Source organism: Bubalus bubalis, chromosome 1 (assembly GCF_019923935.1).
Source record: "Bubalus bubalis isolate 160015118507 breed Murrah chromosome 1, NDDB_SH_1, whole genome shotgun sequence".
NCBI classification, from domain to species: Eukaryota; Metazoa; Chordata; class Mammalia; order Artiodactyla; family Bovidae; genus Bubalus; species Bubalus bubalis.
This window is the reverse complement of record NC_059157.1, coordinates 127,099,447-127,120,485: the sequence shown is the minus strand read 5'-3', so window position 1 is coordinate 127,120,485 and position 21,039 is coordinate 127,099,447. Positions and strand designations below refer to the sequence as shown.

The 21,039-nt window shown below is 44.9% G+C and overlaps 2 protein-coding genes across 6 annotated transcripts in view; one reads left to right on the top strand and one right to left on the bottom strand.

Moving 5' to 3' along the window:
• MAP3K13 (mitogen-activated protein kinase kinase kinase 13) overlaps positions 1-8,840 on the top strand; it is a 159,133-nt gene extending 150,293 nt beyond the window's left edge. For all 5 annotated transcript variants that reach the window (XM_006071075.4, XM_044943949.2, XM_025287153.3 and 2 more), the window contains 3 exons: positions 2,234-2,304; positions 4,716-5,013; positions 6,420-8,840. In XM_006071075.4, the coding sequence (XP_006071137.1) occupies positions 2,234-2,304; positions 4,716-5,013; positions 6,420-6,521 (471 nt within the window). In that variant the 3' untranslated portion in view covers positions 6,522-8,840. The remainder of the gene's footprint in view (positions 1-2,233; positions 2,305-4,715; positions 5,014-6,419) is intronic.
• A 3,843-nt stretch (positions 8,841-12,683) lies between these two features.
• The window catches only part of TMEM41A (transmembrane protein 41A), a 9,666-nt gene continuing 1,310 nt past the window's right edge, over positions 12,684-21,039 (bottom strand). The window contains exons 2-5 of the mRNA XM_006071079.4: positions 19,177-19,330; positions 16,984-17,145; positions 16,283-16,421; positions 12,684-14,566 (exon numbers count right to left, since the gene is read on the bottom strand). Of these exons, the coding sequence (XP_006071141.1) occupies positions 14,346-14,566; positions 16,283-16,421; positions 16,984-17,145; positions 19,177-19,330 (676 nt within the window). The 3' untranslated portion in view covers positions 12,684-14,345. The remainder of the gene's footprint in view (positions 14,567-16,282; positions 16,422-16,983; positions 17,146-19,176; positions 19,331-21,039) is intronic.

Below are 21,039 nucleotides of genomic sequence, written 5' to 3'. Positions count from 1 at the left end.
TTAAAAATAACACTTATTAATCCCCCATGGAACTCACTTTCTTCCCAGTATATTTTAGAAAAACATCACCTTCATTATTAACCATCAAGACCCAGCCAGTTCTCAGTCACCAAAACCTATTCCTCTCCTCCTCACCCACTGGCTGCCTGTGGTTTATTAGCTGGAAGTCCGGCTGAGTCTCCTACCTTATGTAAGAGCACAAGCTTGGTAGTCAGACAGACCTGAGTTCAAAGCCAGGCTCTTCCACTTAGTACCTTTCTGAGCATCGGTTTCTAATCTATAAAATGGGGCTAATAGTGGACCCTGCCTCACTGATTGATGTGAAGATTAAATGAGTTAATATGTAAAGAATTTAGAATAGAACCTGGCATACAGCAACATTCCAAAAATATGAGCTCATCTTGCTAATGAGTTAAAAATAACACTATATATGAAAAGTGTTTAGCACACAGAAAACACCCACTCAGTTCTAACCATCGTTTCATGTCATCTTCATTCATCGGGAGTTCCACTGAAGAAAGGAAAGTGTCTGAAATGCAAACGAGCATGTTTTGGTCAACTAGACATTTCCTAGGAAAGAAGCTGAAGCTGAGGGCCGCTGTCTCAGAGCTGTGCTTCCTCCTCCACATACAGTGCTGCTATTTACTGAGCATTCCCGGGGATACATCGTGTTTCTGGTAGTGCAGTGGATTTGGGCTAGTTCATTCTCTGCGGCTCTGACCCCTATGGGGTCAGATATTTTGGTCGCATCTTTATTGAGATATAATTCACTTACCATACAGTTCTCTCGTTTAAAGTGTACAACTCAGTTCTTTCTATTCAGAGTTGTGCAGCTATCAGCACAACTGATTTTAGAATCTTTTCATCACCCCCAGAAGAAACCCATCAGCCCACTCCCCAGTCCACTCCCAAGTAACATGTATCTTTGAACTATCCTGTGCCATTTTGAGGCATCTGTGGGTCTGCAGGCCACGCAACACACTCCTCACACACTTGGCCTCCCTAGAACTACGCTTCCACAGGGCGGCTCAACATCTCTCTACTGAGATCCACTCCCAGGAGTGCTTTAGGGGGACATGCTTGTTCTCCGCAGGCAGAATAGCTCCATCCCTGTCTTTCCTATTCAGAACGCATATCAGAAGACAAATGGGTAAAAGCGATAGATTATTAGAACTGACTTTAAAAATAAATTATCCTTCCAACTTCCCTGACATTCCAGTGGTTAAAACTTAGCCTTCCAGCACAGGCGGTGCAGGTTTTATCCCTGGTCAGGGAGTTATGATCCCGCATGCCTCGTGGCCAAAAAACCGAAACATAAACAACAGAAGCAATTGTGTAACAAATTATGCTCAGTTTTTGGTACAGTTATTTGGACCCACTTTACTTACCTCCCAAGGGATTGTTGTAATCCTGTGCATCATGGTGCTGTGGTTAATGATGGTTGATCTTAAGTGGGGCTGTTCCTGTGCCCTTGAAGGGAAATGGAATCTTCCCTCAAGGGAAGATTGTGTTCTCAGATGAGACACTTACACACCCTTCCAGATCAACCACAGAGCCCAAGCAGTGACGGGGCCTCAGATGTCCCAGCCAGAACTCTCTTACCCATGCCTACGTGCTGACTCAGTCGTATGTTAAGCATCTATATTGTATGCAGTGTTGTGTTAATGGTGGAGGAGGGATACAACAGAACAAGATGGGATCTAACCTTAAATGATGTGTCTTAGCAGTAGAGATGATGTAAGCATAACAGCTGTAATACTAGAGAAAAAGTGATTGGTACATAAAGAGGGGAAGTAGTTGTTGGGCTTTGAAGAACTGAAAGATCACCTCTTGTTGAAGTCTCTGTGTCAGAGCGTAGAACCACTAGTGACGGTGTTTACAAGAGACCACCCCCAAATCTAAGGCCTCGTCTCTGGTTTCCCCTCCTGATTACTCACCTGTGGACGTTCTCATGGAGGCTTCACCTCCCTGAGGGCAAAGATAACCCAGCCTTACCCAGTTCTATGCGTCCTCCAGCATTGTGCAGGCCTAGATGGACACCCAGGGAAAGTTGCTATACGAATGAGTGAAGAGGTATGCTTTTCAAAATTACACTCAGCAAGCTACCTCTCAGTGCCTCTGATGATAATTAAATCTTTTACAGGGTCTCTGTGTACATATGTGTGTGCACATGTGTGTGTGTGTGTGAATGTAAGAAAGAGAAATAAGACTTTTTTCTCCTTGTTCTTCTCAGAGTGGAGATGACTCCTCTGAAGAGGAAGAAGGGGAAGTAGATAGTGAAGTTGAATTTCCACGAAGACAGAGGTAAAACCAATAAACCTATGTGATTGCTTTCAGCATAAGCAGGGAGAACCCTGAGTTTGCCACACCTTCAGTTCCATCACAGGCCACTTTCTAACAGCCCCTTATAGGGGAGTTTGAACCCACTGTGTTCATGCTTTCCTGTTGGCCATTTTGGTAGCTGGCTATGCACTGCAGATCCTAGTTTATCCAAATTCACTAGACAATAACTGAAAGATGGGGAAAATAAATACGACTCAAGGTTATAATGGAGAATATAGTGGGCGGTTTATGAGAGATGGCTGTGCTGTTTTATGGGTAATTTTATTGGCTTCTAGTGTACCTCCTTGTATTAGTCTGCTCAGGCTGCTGTAACAAAATACCACAGACTAGGTGGTTTAAACAGAAGAAATTTATTTCTCCCAGTTCTGGAGCCGGGAAGTCGAAGATTCCTGGTGAAAACTCTCTTCCTGGCTTGCAGACAGCAGCCTTCCTGCTATGCCCTCACATGGTAGGGGAGAGAGAAAGAGCATAAGAGATCTTCATCTTCTTATAAGGCCACAGTCCTATCAGATTAGGGCCCCACCTATATGACCTCATTTAACCTTAATGAAGTGACTGAGCACATACACACACCTCCTAAAGACCCCATCTCCAAATTCAGTCACACTGTAGATAAGGCTTCAACATATAAATTTGGAGAAGATAGAATTCAATCCATAGCACTTCCCATGCCTTGGATTTTATACCTTACCAGGTTAAGTATGGAGAAGGCAATGGCACCCCACTCCAGTACTCTTGCCTGGAAAATCCCATGGACGGAGGAGCCTGGGGGGCTGCAGTCCATGGGGTCGCCAAGAGTCAGACACAACTGAGCAACTTCACTTTCACTTTTCACTTTCATGCATTGGAGAAGGCAATGGCACCCCACTCCAGTACTCTTGCCTGGAGAATCCCAGGGATGGCGGAGCCTGGTGGGCTGCCGTCTACGGGGTCGCACAGAGTCACACACGACTGAAGTGACTTAGCAGCAGCAGCAGCAGCAGGTTAAGTATAGTTAAATAAGTTGATCCTCCTTCAGCCCATCCTTAGAAACAGCTTCCTGCCTAGCCAGCAATAAGAACTTTGCTTGTAGGACCAAAGAAGGACCACACAACCCTACCCGTAGAATTAACAGCTGCTCTCATGTAGAAGTATTGAAAGGAGTTTTCCTCCCAGGAGGCCTTTTCTGCTGATAGACATTCTGTTCCTGAAGAGGAAGACTGTAAGAACACCCCAAGAAGGTTTGTGTACCTGCCCAGAACCAGGAATTTCCTGAGACCAAGGGACTCCCCGTACTTTGGTAGATTGTATTCTGGGCCCATATGCCATGCACAAAATTGAAGTCTGTTCTCACCCCTGGGTTATTCTGCCACTGCCGTTGCCACCTTGTTTCTTTGGGCACTATGTTTTCTCCTCTGCAGTGAGACTGACCCTGGATAACTGTCTTTTCATCCTCTGACCCCATTTTATGGGCATCACAATTACTTCCAGCATTTGTTCCTATGGTCACCATTAACTCAGCCCACCTGATGGCTCCCCACCTTTCTTTCTTGCTATGATACAAATTTTGTTTTAAACCTCATGGTTTTGCTTTTTCTATTATAACATTTTCCCCTTGTCTCCCTTCTGGGTTACCAGACTTGAGAAGCTGTGTGAGTCCTACCTTAATTTCCCTTTCCAACCTGGGCTTCCTCCATCTGGACTCTTGATGCTATCACTCCAGCCCATCACCTGGCCTGGTCATTAGCCAACCTCAGATCACAGGCCATCAGAATCGCTTTGTACTAAGAAATACAGGAAGGTCAGGCAATGACAGAGGGAGAGGCAGAGGCAGTCTTCATTTTTATTCTTTGTTTTGTTATTTTAAGACAGTGTAAGCTAACAGCATTCTTATTTACTAGGCTCCTTTGTAAACAATGGGAGAGAAATGAGGAAGGTTTATAAATCCCCTCCCTGCTCCCCAGAAGCTTTGTCTCATGAGAGCTAAACCCCGACTTTACCTGGAATGAGCACCTACTGCTGGACAGTGCCCACAGCTACAGAGTCAACGTTCCTTCCAAGCTCATTTCTGTTAGGGGTCGATCCACAGGATGGTAACAGCACTCAGCCTTCTGAGGCCCCTGTACCCAGTGAGAAATGCAGTCACCGCCAAAGACCAGCGGTAGCCATCAGCTTTGGAGCGTTGTGTGGAGCCACATAAGCATAGAAAACCAAATGAAAGGGGGAACGCAGATTTCCCTCTCTGTTGCTTTAAATAGTTTCTTCCTTTCTGGATTTGGCTCTCCCTCCGGGGCAAGCAGAAAACTAGATCACCTCCCACCAAGGCTGCGACCAATAGACAAGAAAAACAGCCATTCCCAGGACTAAGTTCCTCTGGTTCTTTGTGGTTCTAGGCCCCATCGCTGTATCAGCAGCTGCCAGTCATATTCCACCTTTAGCTCTGAGAATTTCTCTGTGTCTGATGGCGAGGAAGGAAATACCAGTGACCACTCAAACAGCCCTGATGAGTTAGCAGATAAACTCGAAGATCGCCTGGCAGAGAAGCTTGATGACCTGCTGTCCCAGACGCCGGAGATCCCCATTGAGATATCCTCACATTCGGACGGGCTCTCTGACAAGGAGTGTGCCGTGCGTCGCGTGAAAACACAGATGTCTCTGGGCAAGCTGTGTGCGGAGGAACGTGGCTATGAGGTGAGGTCTTCTCTCTTCTCCTCTCATCACTGTCCCCTTTCCTGGAGGTCTTTGTGTTAGAACATGCTCAAGTCCCTAGGGCCTTTACAATTATGGAGAAGGGCATGGCAACCCACTCCAGTATTCTTGCCTGGAGAATCCCATGGACAGAGGAGCCTGGCGGGTACAGTCCATGGGGTCGCAAAGAGTCAGCCACGACTGAGTGACTAACACACACACGTATAGGATAGAATAACTTCCTCTATGAAGGAAGTAGAAGTATAGTAAGTCTCCTATATACGGACCTTTAAGTTGCCAGCTTTCATGTTTGCGTGTCCATCACTTAAGTTATCTCCTGTGTCTGGCGTACACTGTCATGTGTGTGCGTCCTTCTCCTAGTGGTTGTGCTTTTGTGTAATTTTACTGTATAGCACTATATAGTGTACAGTAGTACAGTATCGATATGTCAAGCCCAGGATGTCTGGAAGCAGGCATAAAAACAGCAGTGATGTAGCTGGTATTACTGTATTTTGCAGGGTACTGTACTATAAGATTAAAAATGTTTATTTGTGTGTTTTTTATGTATTATTTGTGTGAAAAGTATTATAAACCTATTACAGTACAGTACTGTATAGCTGATTGTTTTAGTTGGGTACTTAAGCTAACTTGGTTGGACTTAATGAACAAATTGGACTTACAAATGTGCTCTGAGAACAGAACTCATTCATATGTAGGGGACTTACTACAGAGATAATAGAGCTTCCCGAAATGGGGTAGTTCTCCCAAATGAAGCACAAACATAAAACTGCTCAGGAACCCTTCACCCCGAGATTCAACTCAAGCATCACTTCTGACCCTGTCTCCCAACCTAGTTGAGGGTATCCGCCTCCCTCCCCTAGGTCCGCACCAGCCCCTACGTGCTGTCAGAGCACATGTACCACTTCAGTTAGCATACAGTACTGCCTTCTCAGAGGACGGGTCACATCATGGTTGGAAGCGTAGACCCTGGAGTCTGACTGCCCAGATGCCGACCTTAGCCTTTCCACTCACTCACTGTGTGATGGGGGGCGAGCCACTTAACCTCTTTGTAGGTCAGCTCCCATATCCCATATACAGGCATGATAACAGCCTCTATTTCACAGAGGATGAAATGGATTAATAGATGTTAAAGCACTCACAGCAGTGTCTGGAACATAGTGAACAATATATGTGGGACTGTGGGACACTGTTTTCACGGTCTTCTTCTTCATTGTCATCGTCATCTTTCTAAGTCTTCTTTCTCCATAAGCCCCACAAGGACAGGGTCTTGTCTCATGTATGTTAGCCAGTAACCCAGCACAGGACCTGTCACGTGGGAGGTGTTCAAAATACATTTACTGAGTAATTGGAGAAAGGAATTAAGGTCTTATGTTGTCTTGACTTTGCAGAATCCTATGCAGTTTGAAGAATCGGACTGTGACTCTTCAGATGGGGAGTGTTCTGATGCCACGGTCAGGACCAATAAACACTACAGCTCTGCTACCTGGTAATGAAAGAACACCCACCCTGAAGATCTCATGACTATACTGGCATTTCAAATTCACCACCCCCAGACTCTTCCCACTCTCCTCCTGCTTTTGTGTCTGGGAGGAGAGCTGCCCCATCTTTCTTACCCCTAGAAATGAGCTGCAATAACAGGAACATGAGACTTCGCAAATCTCTGGAGAAAAATATCCAAATGAAATTAAGTCTCACTGAACATTTCAATCAAGAATGGCAGGGATCTATTTTATTGAATATTCTAGCTACTGTAACATTGATATTTATTTTTGTTTGACATTTTAACACTTTGTACTGTAAAGAGTGAACTATATATGATAGAGAAAAAGACAATAATTTCTTGCAAAAAAAAAAAAAGAGAGAGCAAAAGGAGGAAAGGAAAAAAGTGAAATTTAGGAGCAACATCCTTGGGAGTTTGTGGGACCAGGAGGTATTATTGCTACTTGAACAGGGGACCAGTTCTTTTGGCTGTAAGTGACTGAAGAAGAGCCAAAGCAAGACATACTGAGCATTTTAGAAAACAAAGAGCAGCAGAAGAAAAGCAATTCCAGGTAACTTGTGAACAGACCACACTAAATTCAGCCAGCTTGTCCAGATGGGTGATGCAAAGACCTAGAAAAGTTTGGTGACCAGTTACTTGTATCCAGGGTCTTTGAGGGTATGTATTCAAAACTGTGTATGTGGAAGCTGATGTCATTTGTAAAGTTTTAAGCAGCATTTGGTAGTGAGACACAGGTAGAGTCCAACCTTGTCCTTGACAAATATTCCACTTTTTAATTTTGCCAGTGTCATGACCTTGGCGAGTGTGTTACCTTGACCAGAGTGTTGATTTTTCAGACTGGAGTGCCATTTTCTTGTATCCTACTTCCTTCCCACCTGTTGACTATGTCTTTTAGGGAAAAAGGGGGCAGGGGAGGGAGAGCCTGAGGAAGAGAGGAGGATAAGACAACAGTGTTGGAAAAGCAAATGTGCAATTTGTGAAAGGACATTCACAGAATGTCTCAGTTTAACTACGTGGAGAAGATGGGAAGCACCGCTCCCTGGGACCAGGTTGTTTGTCTTCTAGAGTTTTATTGACTTAAATGGAACAGTCTTTGAAGGCAGCTAGGAGGTGTATGAGTCTGCCCAGTGTCCAGTCCCAGACCATACCCTATGTTTGTATTAACTCATTCTAACCCCAGAAGCTTTCGTGAGTGGCTGCCACAGTCAGAAAAAAGGTAAAGCAGGCAATTTGCAAAAGGCAGCCCCTCCCCCACCATAATAGCTTTTCTGTTAAATGCTACTTGTAAAATGTATTTGGCTCCATGCAAATTTGAATAATTGGATTTGGAAATTCTTAGAACAACTGATGCTAAGCAGAGATTGGAAAGATTTTATATTGTCCAAGGCCTGAGTCCTTTCTGTCTCCAGGATCATGGGCTCTGAGAAACAAACCAAGGTATCTCATGGTGCCTCAGCTTTAAGGAAATTTTAATCTAGAATTTGATATAAAAACAGATGTTGGCCTAGTTTCTGTCTCCAGGATTAGTCACTGCCAAACACCCTTTCTCGGCTCAAGACCTAGAGAGGATGGTTTAAACTCTTCGACGCTGCATCAGATTGGACATCAGGCAAGACTTATACACACAGGTTTTAAACCATTTCCAATAGAGGTGAAAGCATCGCCCTCCTCCAAGTGTCACTGATTGCATCAGCCAAAAAGCAAAAGCAGGAGGGAATTTAGAGCAGTTCCTTTTGCTTGTTTGATCCCTCCATTTGTTTACACTTTATGTTGAGACATTGATTTAAAATTTAGTGTCTATAATTTATAGCTCTTAGGTAGGATGAAGGAAAATGTTTAACTTATACAGAGAGCAGTATTGTTTCATTAAATTATTCCATTTTGTATGAATTCTGTAGCTGGACTACATGAAAGATCTTAAGTTATGGCATTATTATCATTGTTATTTTATTTTATAATAATTATTATCCTCATTTTCTGTCGATCAGAATGTGTGGTTTATGGTGTAGCACAGTGATTGTGTTGATTGCTAACCATGAGTTATTATGGATTTTTATGAAGGAATGAAAATGGAACTGCCATGTGGGAGCTCCCTGGTATTCGTCTTAGCTGTATTCCCTCATTTTCTGTGTACAACAACAATCATCTGAGGATGCGGGTACTGCCCTGAGGCCCAGTGGTTAACGCTGTGATTTTGACTTGATCACAAAAGCTCCTAGGTGGGCAGATGACTGAGTGGTGGACAAAGTTCCAAAGCTGTACACTTTCTCAAGTTTCTTAAGAAATAAAATCATGAGATCCATTAGAAGCACAAGAGAATTATTTAATGCCCTGAGAGAAACAGGCCTACAGGGAACCTTCCTGGGGCCTGTGGGATAGTTTCAAGAACTGGCAACATGGTTTGTAAGCTCCTTCCTGCTAAATCCCTTAAAACCAACCTTTTTTCCTCCTAGTTAGGAGACTAAAAAGAGGAAATAGATGGCATGACAAAAAAAAAAAAAAAATGCCTAGCTGTGGTGATGATTAGGAAAGTTCTAGCCTGAGGCCTAATCTGTCAGTCACAGAGCTGGAAAAGCACCTTTTAAAGCCCATGTTTTATCCTCTGACTTCAGACCACACTGTACTATGAATCTCTCTGGCTCATTACTTCTGAGAACAGAGAGGCTATAACTCTGTATCCTCTTTCTGTCCAACATAAAACACTGACCCTTTAGCTTATCCAGGCCTTGCCCACCTATAGTGGCCAAAGAGAAACATGAAGGTCAACGTGTCTTATCCCTTTCAGTGATGATCTTTCTGGAAAATCCACTCCAATACCTCATCATTTTGATACCTTTTGAATTCCCATCTGGACTGTCTGTCATGATAATGCCATATATCTAACTGGATTGACTGTTAAGAGCGTCTTAGGACCACAGACAGTGTTGAATCTTCAAGTCATTCACTGTATGGTCAAGAGCTGAATAAAGTTCAACATTGAACATTTGCTTATTTTCTTTAGTAGAAGTGACTAGAGGCTTCAGAGAAGAACAGTGTCTTTAGAGAAATGCCTTCTCTATCCCAGGCTACCCTTCACTGCCTGCTTTGAAGTAACTAAGACAATTTTGAATTGGTGTGTGTTTCTTTGAGAACAACTCCACAGTCATCTGAAGAGTGTGGAATGAAGAGCTCAGGGAATTTAAGAGCTAATTCTTCAGTCTGACAACTGGGCGACAGCACTTTAAGGAAACTCCCAGGACTATGATTTCAAGCTTCGTTGTCGATCAAACATTTAATCCCCTTGGGATGAATTCCACATTCCTTTAGCATCTGGTTTTAACTGACTGGAAGATAATGAGTTTTAATTTGTGTTGCAGATGAGCATTTGATTCTGATTCGCATCTATTTCTAGATCCTGTCCTCTGAACAACAATTCCTCTTAAAATTGCTTAGCAGAGGGACTGAGAAGCCTGCATCCCCTTTGAAGTTATAATAGACCTTACTACTGCTAAAGCCTGCATCCCCTTTGAAGTTAACATAGACTTTACCACTGCTAAAGTTTAGACCTGCTTGCTAGATTGTGGGGAGCACCTTCCCAGGGAGGTGAAGAGCTAGCTGTGCTGTAAGATGGTTTGGTATGACCTACTTGAAGTTCAGATGTTTAAAAACTTTGGTATCAACAAATCTATCCTTCTAGAATTAAAGATATTTTTAGTTGTATTTAATTAGTACACTGGAGTTCCATTTCAGGGCCTCATTGTACTGAATTTGCCTCTTATCCAAGTAATAATAGACTTGATGGTTTGGGGTTTTCTTGGTACAACCTAATTTTAAAAGCCCTCTCCCACTGTGGAGCACTGATGTTTTTTTCAATGTGAATGTATCCTTATTGATCAAAAGATTTACCTTTTTCTTCCATGCCCTTATGTCTCTCTCTCCACCCCCTTTTCTTAAAATGTTTCTACTTGAACTTCTTGCAACTGAATTCTATAAATTCCAAGGAATTCCTGCCCTGCTCTGCTCCTAGTAGAGTTTGCTCTATTGTGTTTCATTTTTCTACCAAGCCAGAAACCAGAATACCACCACATACCACCATCTACTGTCTTCACGCTTGATATCCCAAACTATGTTATTTATTAATTACCATATTCTTTCCTGCTGAGCCTGGACACACCCTCCGAACCTCTCACAATACAGCACTTGGAGCAATAATTACCACTTGATTGGAATTGGTGTGCAAGGGGAGATCTATTTGCTGTCCCAACCTTAACCTCATAATTTCCTAAGGTAGTTTGAGATCTTGAGTTAGCCCACACGGGAGAATGATGGGATGTACCAGTATGCTGCTTCCAGGTCCCACCCTGTGGCCAAGGGGCAGCATGAAAGGCAAGAAAAAGGCTCCGTGCCTCCACCCACTGCCCCTTTGGTGTATGATTGCAATTGAATTCCAAAATGTCTCTTCATTACATCATTTCATTGTGTTAAATGAGCCTGTTCCTTACCACCTTCTATAAACAGAGGGTTAATTAAGAAGTCCCAGTTGCTTGCTTCTTCCTTAGATTCTGTGAGACTGAGGTACCAAAATGATGTGACATCCTTTTTAAGACTTTTGACTTGTACTGTCGGTATGAATTTAGTGCCTTTCTAGGCAGCAAGAATCTTCTTCATTGCTGATTTCATAGAAAAAATGGCCTAATATACTCACACCACCAGTGTTACCAACATACACAGACTAGCACAGAAGTCACACTAGTCTGCCTGTTTGCATGTTACAGCCAATACTGCAGCACCTGTTCAAACTGGAATGGACTAGACTGCCAAGTGGAGGACCTTTGTAGAAACTGGAACACTTCTCAGGGACAGGTGGCAGAAGAGGGGAGCTCACTGTTCTGAGAAATAGGGTTACACAAAAGGAGTGGGGTGGCGGCTTCCCTGTCACGTGACCAGAGCACACTGGCGGAATTTCACACAGAGCCAGGTCCCCTGGCAGACAGCAAGGCCACTGCAAGGGAAGTGCTAATACCAGTCATTCAGTCATGCCCAACTCTGTGTGACCTCATGGACTGTCCGTGAAATTCTCCAGGCAAGAATACTGGAGGGGGTTGTCATTTCCTTCTCCAGGGGATCTTCCCGACCCAGGGATTGAACCCAAGTCTCCTGCATTGCAGGCAAATTCTTTACCATCTCAGCCACCAGAAAAGGTACTGTAAGACTTCCAGCCAAGTCCCAGGCCTGCTCTCCAGAGCCACTTCACAGCACTCAGGGGAATGCTGGCTCCTGGCCCTAGGCTGTTGCCTGGTAACCAGGCACACGGGGTCCTCCAGGGGTTGCAGGTCAGAGGGAACCCCCACCAAAAGGTGCAGGCTAATAGGAAGGTGCCCTTTATTGACCGTGTCACCTGAGGAGCTCGCTCCCTCCAGAGTGCCCACTTCTCAGACTCTGGAGTGTGACAACCCACTTGGATTCTTGATTGCAATAAAATGTGAGTTCAATTTGAAGCAGATTAACTTCCTTTTTTGTAGTCAAGTCTCAAAATGAACTCCCTCATCTGCGTCCTCTGTGGTCTTAGTTCTCCTGCTCCTTGTGCGGGTTCTGACGCCGGCTCTCCCTTTGTATCGACCAACTGTACAGTGATGGGAACAAGAGCGACCATCAAAGCAAACAAATGCATGGAATTAAACAAAAAGTGTGTACTTCACTGTTTTCTGTCCTGTCTTTTCCTTAGGGACGGCTTGTGTCCTGAGAGCTACCTTCACAAGTTTTAGAATTCATCTGGGAAAGGAAAACTTAACATTACTGGGTTTCCTGCAGCCCAGAAAAATAGGTGGTGAGAAAAGCTGGTTTCTGTGGCGTTTTCATCAGACACATCCACAGAAAGAAGAGACGACCATCATTGTGTGATTGTCTCTTCATGATTATTCTGTCACATCCAAGACAGGCGCTCTGCTCCTTCCCCACAGCTTTCCTGCTGCCCACCTTGCAGCTACTTCTCTGGTATGAGAACCCGAGTCTCAAATGTGATTAAGAGGGAAAAGGCAAAAATGAAAATCTTCCAATGCATACGACTGGTGAGAAATCTAAGAGTAGAAAGCTAAGACAACACATTGGACTGTCTGATTTCAGCCAATCCCGAATCCCACTGGCAAAGTTAGCAACATGCACACACAGCACACAGAATACATATATCCGTTTATTTGGGAAACTGCTTTGCCTGTAAAGTCACAACTGCTAAGGCACATTGTTGCGAAGTCAAGGGGGAGGAAGGAGAGAGACAAACCCAAGGATCCAGGTAAAGGGCAAAGGGTACAGGCTTCCAGCAGTGCGGAGAGCTTCCAGTGTCTTCCCTCCCTTCTACCACAGAGCTTCACAAAGAGCCATGGATTTCCAAGTCCAGCTGGTGTCCTCCTCATGCCCATTCTTGTTCTCAAGCTTCTTTTAAAGCAACACATGCTTAAAAATGAAGTCCTTGTTATATTTTTTTGGATTATACTATGTCCAAAAAACACTGCTTGGGAATTCATTCTTTATAGGGAACAAGTATTCCCAAGAATTCGTGTAGGACAACTGATCTGCATTAAGCCTTGGCAAGATTCTTGGCCGAGTCAAATCAAAAGCCAGCAGATGGTGCCCAAGGGCAAGAGTTCTGATAAGAAATGATGAGTTACTCCTGTGGGGCACAGGATCCCACAGCTGGTCATTTTAGGTGCCAAGGTCCTTTTGTCCTTGGAACTGAATTGATCTGTGCCAGTTACAACACTACAGCTATAGAAAGCAGACAGCTACAGATTTGTTAAAACACAACACAACAAAGTAATCCAAAGCCAAGTTTTCTCCTTGAATTCCCCTGAATTGAAAGATAAAACAGAATTATCCCTCAGTTATTCTCAGGAAATGAAAAAAAAAGCATTTGGAGGGTATACAGGCTGGTACCTGCATACCAGCTGGTACCGTGTACTGAGTCCATTCTCCCAGCAAGACAGAGGAGGCATTCTCACACAGAAAGGACAGACTAGAAAAAAGGTACTGATGGTCATTTGGTTCAGGTGAGTCGAGGGCTCTGCACAGATAGGTAAGCACTTCTCCAGAACATATTCATAACATAGAGTGAGCTCTGCTGATATTTAATAGCCTGATTGCAATCAGCTGAATTGTCTGGACATGCAACCAAGAGGAGATGTGACATATGTGGTAACATCAGTGCGTCTGAACACAAAGAGCTTCACAGCAATCACTATGCTTTTGAGCTGTACATGGAAATTGTATGGAGTTTGTCAGCTTGTTTCCCTTGATTAATGCAAGAGGTAGGTCATCAGCAAAAAAAAAAAAAAAAAAAAAAACATGTACTGAAGAAACACTCTTCAGGAGACTAACAGGAAGTGTGTCAGCGATGTAGGTTCATGTCATTAATCTACACTTATCATGTCCACAAGGGACCTAAAAAGGATAAAACCTGTCACGACAGCTGATCCCTGCGTGGAAGAGGCACGCCAGACAAGGGCCGTCAGCATCCTCTCCCGAGACAGCTCAGGGCTTGGCAAGAGGCAAGTCTGACACACTACCCTGAGTTCCTTGTTATTCAATGAAACACAAACAGGATTTCCTGAGAGGCCATCCATTTTGCAGAGTGTCTTGCTAAATCTCGGTTGGTTTGAGAATCTGATACGATTCACCGTCCAGAGCACAGTGTCCTTCGTGACAGGACAGAGCACACAGAAGACTAGTGTCCAGATCACCTATTGAGAATAATTTAAAAACAATGAGGGGCTTCAGAGGACCACATCCATTACATACTTAAGCAAGAGAGTCCAGGGAGATAGCACCCAAGAGACCCAGATCACGTGACCTTCCTACTATTCAGAGAGTGAGTGTTGCTTGTTTCTTTCAAACGTAGGTCTTTCTGACTAAATTTTTTAATGAGGGTTCCAGGAACTAAGGCCACCAGGGCAATGGCCAGCAGTTTAAAGGCGGTTTCCCAGGAGAAAAGAGCATCCAGAGAGGTGAGGGTGGACAGGATGGAGCCCGTCTGCACACAGATGAAATTATATGGGATCAAACCTGGAGGAAGAAAAGGGAAATCCTGTTACTCTGGGACAGGAAAACGAAGACCAGTAGTGCTTCAGAAAGGTCACCAGTAATTCACAACAGTGACTCCAGTTTCATACGTGACTTTTGCGCAATTCTGATCCCTAAACGTATTTCCTCTTTCCCTTCTTCTCTTCCATTCCTTCCTCTCCTTTCCTCGCTTTCCACATACAATTGCCTCATTAAACAAAAGGACTTGAGATGGTTTGCTATATATATATATATATATATATACACACACACACACACACTACAATAAGATTTAAACTTTTTTTTTAAAATAGGGGGAAACAAAACAATAAAACAAAATGAATGAAGAATAAACAAAATTAAGGCAAAAATGCATAAAGTTCACTCATTTGCTAGGAGTGTCCCCAGATTTGGTTCCGAGTACCCAGCAGCCCAAGCAAAGAGAAGCATCAGCATTATGAGTTGTGCAGTTATGCCCAAGATAAAAACAAGTTTCTTAGAAGTAGTAGTACTATTTCATACTCTGTACTGTCTGTAAGAGGTCATCGAATCCACTGGATCCCAAAAGTGACTGGTGGCCCAAGAGGCTGACTGTATCACAATCCCCCGTGAAGCTGTTAAAAACACACCCTTGGGCTGTGCCCCAGGGACTCTGGTCCCCTGGGTCTGGGGGGTAGAGCCCAGGAACCTGCATTCTAACAGCCTCTCCCGACTCCCACTCCCAAGACTGATTGGTTTGGGGCCCCCTGATGATCCACTCCTCTAGTGGATGATGCCTCAAGATGAGACTCATCAAGGTCATACAACCTGTCAGAGGCAGAACTAGAACCCTGGTTTCTGGACTCCTTCCAAGCCTCGTGCACCTGGTTAATTACAGGCTGCTAATAGAGATACGGAGGCACTCTCATCTAAGAGCCGGTCTGACAGAATTAGCTGTGGTTGATTCTGCTTCGATTTAAGATCTCAGCTTCTCTCAGGAATTCCCTATTAATAGCAACTGCTCAACCACAGATCTGTCATGTTTGACCCAGAGCCCTGAGTAGTCTTTCCGTCCATTTCTAAAGAAGGTTTAAGAGAGACGATCTTGCCTTAGGCTTGGAGAGGGTGGGGTGGTTTACTTCCAGTGTGGAGAAAACCGTAGTCACTGACTTCACAGGATGTTAGCCGTTTTCCCATTCAGATGAACGTGGTCCAAAGCTCATACTTCGAGAAACACTGCTGTCATCCTAGCCTCACATTTGGCCACGTGGCTCATTGAGGGTAAGGAGCTTGCTGAAGGTCATACAATTGTCAAACAGCAAGAAGGAACTAGCTCTTCCTAAGGCAGATCTTAATGGAAATAGGGGCCAAAATCAAACAGGAAGCCCTTGCTCTGACCTTCTCCTGCCTCCACCTTCTCTTCCACCCACAAACCTGAACTCTGCTTTCACTGAGCCCTTACTATGGGCCAAGTCATGTGTTACACAGATTACTCTTCCAATCCCAGGGCCTAGCTACAGTGCAAACACACAATAGGCATTAAATACAGGTATAGAATGAACAATCCCTATTTTTTCCAGAGGTATTTTTATGGGTTCTCATGTTCAAGCCCAAGTAGACCTGCTATCAGGAACAGTTTCATTAGACAAGGCTGGATGATGCTCTCCGTAAGCCTGGCTCACAGAAGCAGGCACGTGCCCATGACGACTGTGAGACTCAGACTTACACGCCGCGTCTTACCGATAAGAACAGAGAAGAAGAACTGCACGATGGGGATGTTCAGAATTGGGGCCGAGAGGTTCAAGAACCAGTTTGGCGTCATAGGGAAAAGTCTCAGAAACAGTAAGAAGAAAAACAGGCCGTTTCTGTTCTCCTCCACCTGAAGCCAGAGAAGACAAGGCCATTAAGAAGCAGAAGAGTCTCCAGATGGTGAAAAATCTGTTGGTGCCAGACACTGTTCTAGATACTTCTCATATTCTGTAAATTCCAGGGCAGAGACTGTTTTCCTCATTTTTAAAATGGAAGTGCCTGGGACTTCCCTCGTGGTCCAATGGTTAAGAATCTCCTTTCCAATGCAGGGGATGCAGGTTTGATCCCTGGCTAGTGAACTAAGATCTCACGTGCTGAGGAACAACTAAGCAAGAGTTCCACAACTAGAGAGCCCAGGGACCACAACGAAGACCTAGTGGAGCCCCCACCTCCCCCAGAATGGAGGTGCCTGAAGCTCAGAAGTCAGGAACCTGCCTTAAGACACAGAGCTGGCAGTGATGGAGCTGGAGGCTGAGCTCAGGTCTTCATCTCTAGGAGACATCAATAGACCCTCTGGAGCCTCCTGCGGCAGGGCAGGGGGGGACTGTGGGAAACCCCTGCACCACACTCCCCTCAGGGCCATGCCATGACTTTCTAGGGACCCAGCACTCAGAGGTACCCTCTAGCCTTACCTTCTTCTGCAGCAGGGTCACTTTGTCAGGAAAGTAGGAGACCACCAGCTGTTTTCCAAAAACACTGGAGAGCAGGTAGCAGCCTGTGGCACCCACTGAGGTCAGCACGCAGCACAGCAGAAGCCCCAGCCAGGGCCCAAACAAAGCGCCGGCTAAAACGTTCTGCAAAGGAAACAAACGCTCTGCATGAGGACATCCACCAACTGCCAGCCGTCTCGTCTTGGAGCCCGGGAGGCCTAGGTTCCCTCCTCCTTCAGTGATTTTCCTGGACAAAAAACCCTATTCCCATTGTAAAGAGATGAATGAAAGGTGATGAAAGAGCTGGGAACTACAACCCTGGCTTCAGTCTTCTCACCCTTAAAACTGGGAAGAGGATTAAAACCTCAGAGGACAAGACAGAATTAAATGGGAAAATCTACATCTAACACCCAGCCTTCCACATGGGCTGTGATAGGTCCTGCAGACCCTGAGGCTCTGGGGAGGCAGAAAGAAAGCTCACAAGTTATTTTTTGCTATTCTAAATGGACACAAACCATGGATTTCCCCTTAGTTAGACCACATGAGCTTTACAGAAGGTCTAGTTTCTTTCCTTTCTGCAGGAATTACATCTCTGTGGTATGCTAACCCTGGCAGTTTTGTGTTGACCAGATTTCTAGCTGACACTCAAAAAAGCCTATGATGAACCAAAAGGGAAAAGCGAACCAATACTTCCTAAATGCAGTCTGGCTGGTAGACATCATCCTGCCAAACATGGAATCCAAGACAGAAAATAAAAGGAGGACCTGGAAGCGAGAAGGCAGGGATCTCCTCAGTACCTCCAATGTATTAAGGACTTGACAACACGTCCAATTTAATCCCCAACATGACCCTGTGTGGTATGCCAGCCTCACCCTATTCTACCAGTGCGAGATTAAGTATCGTGCCCAAGGCCACATGAAGAAGAGATAAGATACACCCCCAGAGAGCAGCTGGCTCTTTGCCCTGCAGAGGGATCAGCTCAAGAGAGAAAGAGATATGGGGGCAACCCCAGGAGACAGATGGCCTCTGACCTCCGGCACCACACATGTTCCCATCTCTCTTGGCGTGGCTATGTTTGCTTTTCTTCCAGTTGCTAACAAAGATACTGCTGAGGCAGATCCGGCCTGAGCTGAATGTTGGGGCAGGAGGGAGAAGCAGGACAGAAGGAAGCTTTCAAGGCTGCCTGCTCAGTGCTGAAGCCGCTGTGTGCCAGGCGCACCATCACTGTGTCAGCCCTTCTGCACCCACTAGGTCATTTAATTCTCCCATGTAACAATCCCAGGGGGTTATGTAGGAGAGTCTCTGTTCTACAGATGAGGAGGCAGGGTTGGAAAGGTTAAATGGTTGGCTCACTGTTACACAGCTGGGATCTAAACCTACCCAAAGCTGTAATATACATATACATTTATACCAACCAGCTTACAATGCTGCTGGGAGGACAGCACAAATTCTCCTGTATCACCTGAGGTGGAAGCTGGTTAGAAGCATCCAAGAGCCCATGCGCAAGCCTGGATCTAACACTGCAGCTCCCGAGAGACAGGGGGCCGCCTGGAAAACCAGAGTGACTCATCCCCACCACACCAGGGAGGTTCCCCGACCCTCTCCAGCCTAACAGCAGCAGGAACAACCTGCATCTGTTCATCAGACACTTACAAAGGCACTTCCCTGTGCCAGGCAAACACACAGGCTGTGAACAAGGAACAGGCCCAGCCCTCAAGGAACTCACGGACTAGTGGGAAAAACAGATTTTAAAAGAAAACCAACATGTGGAAGGGGAGAGGTCTCAAGGACGGTGCTCCACAGCTGTCAAATCCTTAGAAACAAAAGCAGCAAACTTGAGAGGAAAGGCAGGCTCTGGAGCTGGGGGTGGGGGGTGGGGCGAGGGTTCAGACCCCAGCCCTACCCCCTCCTCGCCTCATCATCAGGGACAGTTACTTAACTTCTCACCATTCACTTCCTTGTCTGTAAAATGCCCGTTACTGGCTCTTGGGAGAACTAAATAAGGTTGAGCGGGTAGAGCCACTAGGAGAGTGCCTGACACAGGGAAAGCTGTCAACAAACAATAGCCACTTTGGCCTGTCCTCTGGACTGTAGGCTCTGCAGCCTAATGGCCCCTCTGCAAAGAAGAACGTGGCTTCCTGGGAGGCAGGCCCAGGAGGAGGGCAGGATACTGACCAGGAAGCTGGACCCAGGGATGGCAAAGCTCTGTTTGTACAGGTAGGCACTGCAGAAGAGCAGGAACACGTAGACCTGGTGTTCCTTTCGGTATTCTCGAAGGACCTCGGAGAGTTCCCGCAGCTCAGCCAGGTCCGAGGGAAACCATAGTGACCTGGAGATTTGGAAAATCAGATGGAAACAAGAGTTGAAAACAGCCTCATACCTAATAAAGTCACTTGCTGTGTCTTCTTTCCAAAACAGATTTTTAAATGTGCCCATCATCTGGTCTGCTGGGAACCAGCAGAGATGTGGGAGGCTAGGATGATGGATGACCTGATATTTATAACACAGCAGAGGCAAGAAGAGCCTCAGTTTGGAAGCAAAGGACCTGGCGTAGCATCTGAACTCTGCTACTATCCAATGGTATGATCTCAGGCTAGTCCTTGAGCCTTAGTTTCCTTATTGGAAAAATGAGAGATTAATGGTGGATAATCACTAAGTTCCCTCTTAGCTCTCAGATTTTATGGACTAGTCTTTTTTAAAATTTTTAACTGGAGGCTAATTGCTTTATAATATTATGTTGGTTTCTGCCATACAACAACTTGAATCAGCTATAAGTATACATATGCCCCCCCCCACTTGAACTTCCCTCCCACTCCCCACCCTATCCCACCTGTCTAGGTTGTCACAGAGTACAGGGTTGAACTCCCTGTGTTATACAACAACTTCCCATTAGCAATCTATTTTACATATCAGATCAGATCAGATCAGTTGCTCAGTCGTGTCCGACTCTTTGTGACCCCATGAATCGCAGCACTTCTAGTAATGTATATGTTTCACTGCTACTCTCTCAATTTGTCTACCCTCTCCTTCCCTCGCTGTGTCCACAAATCTGTTCTCTATGTCTGCGTCTCTATTCCTGCTCTGCAAATAGGTTCATCTGTACCATTTTCCTAGATTCCATATATATGCATTAATACATGATAGTTGTTTTACTCTTTCTGACTTCCTTCATTCAGTATAACAGGCTCCCGCTTCACCCACCTCACTAGAACTGACTCAACTGTGTTCCTTTTTATGGCTGAGTAATATTCCATTGTATACTACAGCTTCCACAGCTGTAATTATTACAGAATATTCTGTATTATTACAGAATCCACAGCTTCTTTATCTACAAACAATAAATGCTGGAGAGAATGTGGAGAAAAAGAAACCCTCTGGCACTGTTGGTCCGAATGTAAATTGATACAGCCACTATAGAGAACAGTACGGAGATTCCTTAAAAAGCTAGAAATAAAACTACCATATGACCCAGCAATCTCACTACTACGCATATACCCTGAGGAAACCATAACTGAAAAAGACACATGTACCCTCAATGTTCATTGCAGCACTATCTACATTTGGTAGGACATGGAAGCAGCCTAGAAGTCCATTGACAGATGAATAGATAAAGAAGTTGTGGTCCTTATGAACTATTCCTAAGAGGCAAATGGATTAATTTCTAGGCAAGTACTGAACGCCCTGAATTGCCTTCCTTTCCAGGGGTAAACCCTCCCCCCTAAGCTTTAGGCCAAGGACAATTCAAACTTCACACTTCTAAGTTACTAGGTAAAACAACTGCTTTATCAATCACAAAGAAGCCAATTAAAGGTTCCCTAGGAAAGTGTATTTGTCCCACACCATAAACATAATCTTCTTGATAATATGTCAGGCTTGAAACCAACCCTTTCAACCAGCCTGCTTTTCACCCTGCTCTCTATATGGTCCTCAGTGTACTCTGATTCCTGTACAAGGGTTACCCTGTACAAAGGCTACCTTGCCTCTGCCATCTGAACAACTCCGGAATCCATCAATGATCAATTACATGCAAACCCTCCT